Source organism: Cebus imitator, unplaced genomic scaffold (assembly GCF_001604975.1).
Source record: "Cebus imitator isolate Cc_AM_T3 unplaced genomic scaffold, Cebus_imitator-1.0 Scaffold79, whole genome shotgun sequence".
NCBI lineage: Eukaryota > Metazoa > Chordata > Mammalia > Primates > Cebidae > Cebus > Cebus imitator.
The window spans coordinates 1,088,146-1,090,822 of record NW_016107394.1 but is presented as its reverse complement, the minus strand read 5'-3'; the positions used below and the strand labels follow the sequence as shown (position 1 = coordinate 1,090,822).

The following is a 2,677-nucleotide window of genomic DNA, read 5'->3' as shown; positions in this document are numbered from 1 at the left end:
AAATTGGGGATAATTATCTCATCAGATAGTCATGAGACTACAGTAAATGTGTAACCTCGTGGTGCACTGCAGAGGGTTAAACTAATTCACTGCACTACTGGCTGCAGTTCTGGGGACCCAGGGCATCGTGAACCCATTAGAGGCCTTCTGTTTAAGCTCTTTCCAAGCTTATTAAAATGCTTTACCCAGGAGACAAATAGCTCTCTAGTGGCTGTCATCATTTTATCATTTTCATTTTTATAAACCTGCCTCAGGAGGTCAAATTGGAAAGAGTTCCCTATTTTCTCCCCAAATTAGGCACCTGGTTCCTTCCCTGGACCTTTGATGCTTGAGGGAAGCTGCACAAGGCCACTCCCAGGGCTTAGAAGGAAAGACTTAAGATGGCATCTCGCCTTAGGTCTTGCTCCTGCACCTTACACCCAGGCATGGTCTTACCTGCAAACAGAGATGAGGTGTGGCCTGGGGGCTCATTTCTTCTGAGGAAGTTGGTGTTCTTACACCCATGGCCTCTGTTCTTACCCTAATCATATTATAGTTTGACCTTTGAACCACATGGGTTTGAAATATGCAGGTCCACTTATATGCAGATTGTTTTTAACCAAACACAGATCAAAAATACAGGAATTGCAGGATGTAACATGTGCACATAATGAGGGCCAACCTTTTGCATATTTCTGTTCTTAGGGCCCACTTGGAATATGCATGGATTTTGGTTTATATGGGGTTCCTGGAACCAATCCTCCCATATATACTAAGGGACAACTGAAATAGCATGATTCAGTTTGGCTGCTGTTTCCTTGTGTGTTTCCCCTCTAACAGTGAGCAGTCATCATGAGAGGAGGCCCCTTGACCTAATTTGCTTTAGATTTTAGCAAAATTTTTGGCCCAAAGTGCATGCTCAGTGAACAGATAAAAACTCTTCCAGAGAACCTTCCTAGATTGACATTATACCTTGTTACTTATTCTTGTGAACACTGGACAGTTTGCCCAGGATTCTCCTTTTGTTGTTATCATCCCTATGGCTAATTGCTAAGTGCCCTGTCTCTGCCTCTCTGCTTGATTCTATGCATAGGTGTGTGTGTGTGTGCATGTGTGTGTGTGCATTTCTCCCCAGTCAGATGTAGAGCTTGCTGAGGAAGGTATGTAGGCATTCCTATCAGAGAACAAACACCTGCCTGTGGATGAGGGTTATTTCTCCTTGTCAGACCAGTAGGTATATATTTCCCATTTTATCAAGATCTTCTGGAAGATAGGAACAATGTCAGACAGCAGAATTAGATTCCCTGGGAAGCCATCATCAGTTTGGTATCCATATTTCCCACTAGACAGGGGTTCCCTGAGTTTTGTAACCATATCTACTTTGTAAGAAAGAAACACCTGACAGATCTTCCACCATCTGACTTTGCTGTTGCTCCTTGTCAAAATCATGTTGGGATCCACCAGTCTCAAACATTGCCCAAAGGTTGAGGGGAAAAGATAAGGGTTTCAGGGTGGGGTTGAAGATTTATGACTGAGCAGGGCCCCACTTCAGCAGCCGGAGGGCCCCATCCTGGATCTGCTTGGTCTTCATGCCATAGATGATGGGGTTGAGCATGGGTGGCACAACCAGGTAGAGGTCAGCCAGGAGGATGTGGATGTGCCGGGGCACGTGCTGGCCAAACCGCTGTGTGTAGAAGGAGAAGAGTCCTGGTGTGTAGAAGACAAGGATGACACCCAGGTGGGAGCCACAAGTGCCAAAGGTCTTAGCCCTTGCCTCCTTGGAGGAGAGGCCTAACACAGCCTGGAGGATGAGTGCATAGGAGACAGCAATACAGATGGAGTCAGTGCCCACCACCAGTGTGGCAGCTGTGATGCCATAGATGTTGTTTGGCTGTGTTCCCCCACAAGCCAGCTTCACCACAGCCATGTGCTCACAGTAGGAGTGGGCCACCGCTCGACTGCAGTAGCTCAGTCTTGTCAATAAGCAGGTGAGTGGGGTCATGAGTCCCAAGCCACGAAGCAAGGCTGCAGCCCCCAGCTTGCCTACAGACTCTAGGGAGAGCAATGACCCATAGTGCAGAGGCCGGCAGATGGCTAAGTAGCGGTCAAAGGCCATTGCTAGCAGGATACCAGATTCTACAGCTGAGAAGCCATGGATAAAGAACATCTGGGCAGCACAGGCTCCAAAGGTGATCTCAGCATCCTTTGCCCAAAAAAGTGCAAGAAGCTTGGGTACAGTGGAGGTGCAGAGGACGAGGTCAATGGTAGACAGCATGCATAGGAACAGGTACATGGGCTGGTGCAATATAGGCTCTGAACGTACCACTAGCAGCATCACCATGTTGCCCAGAACTGCCAGGGCATACATGGAGCAGAAGGGAAAAGCAATCCAAAAGTGGGATGCCTCCAGGCCTGGAATTCCCATGAGCAGAAAGGAGGTTGGGTTCTGATGGCTGTGGTTTGTGAGTTTCATGGCCAAGTAAGGTGGGTAGAGAAGACCTCACTGCCTTGCTCTGAGCCCTAGGAATCCCTGAGAGATGAAGCAACTGGGATTCATCCTTATGCTAAGGCTGAACAATAGCAGGAAATATTTGCATTAGACTTCATGAAAAACATCCAGGATGGGAAGATAGTAGGGCACTGGGAAATAATGCAAGGCAGGAGGTGGGTTACTATCTCCTAGGTTCAAAGGAGCCCT

The 2,677-nt window shown here is 47.7% G+C and overlaps 1 protein-coding gene across 1 annotated transcript; it reads right to left on the bottom strand.

Moving 5' to 3' along the window:
* Positions 1-1,504: 1,504 nt before the first annotated feature.
* LOC108307470 (putative olfactory receptor 52P1) lies at positions 1,505-2,452 on the bottom strand. Its single transcript, XM_017532833.1, has one exon. It carries the CDS (start codon positions 2,450-2,452, stop codon positions 1,505-1,507), a length of 948 nt encoding a protein of 315 aa, XP_017388322.1.
* Positions 2,453-2,677: the final 225 nt, after the last annotated feature.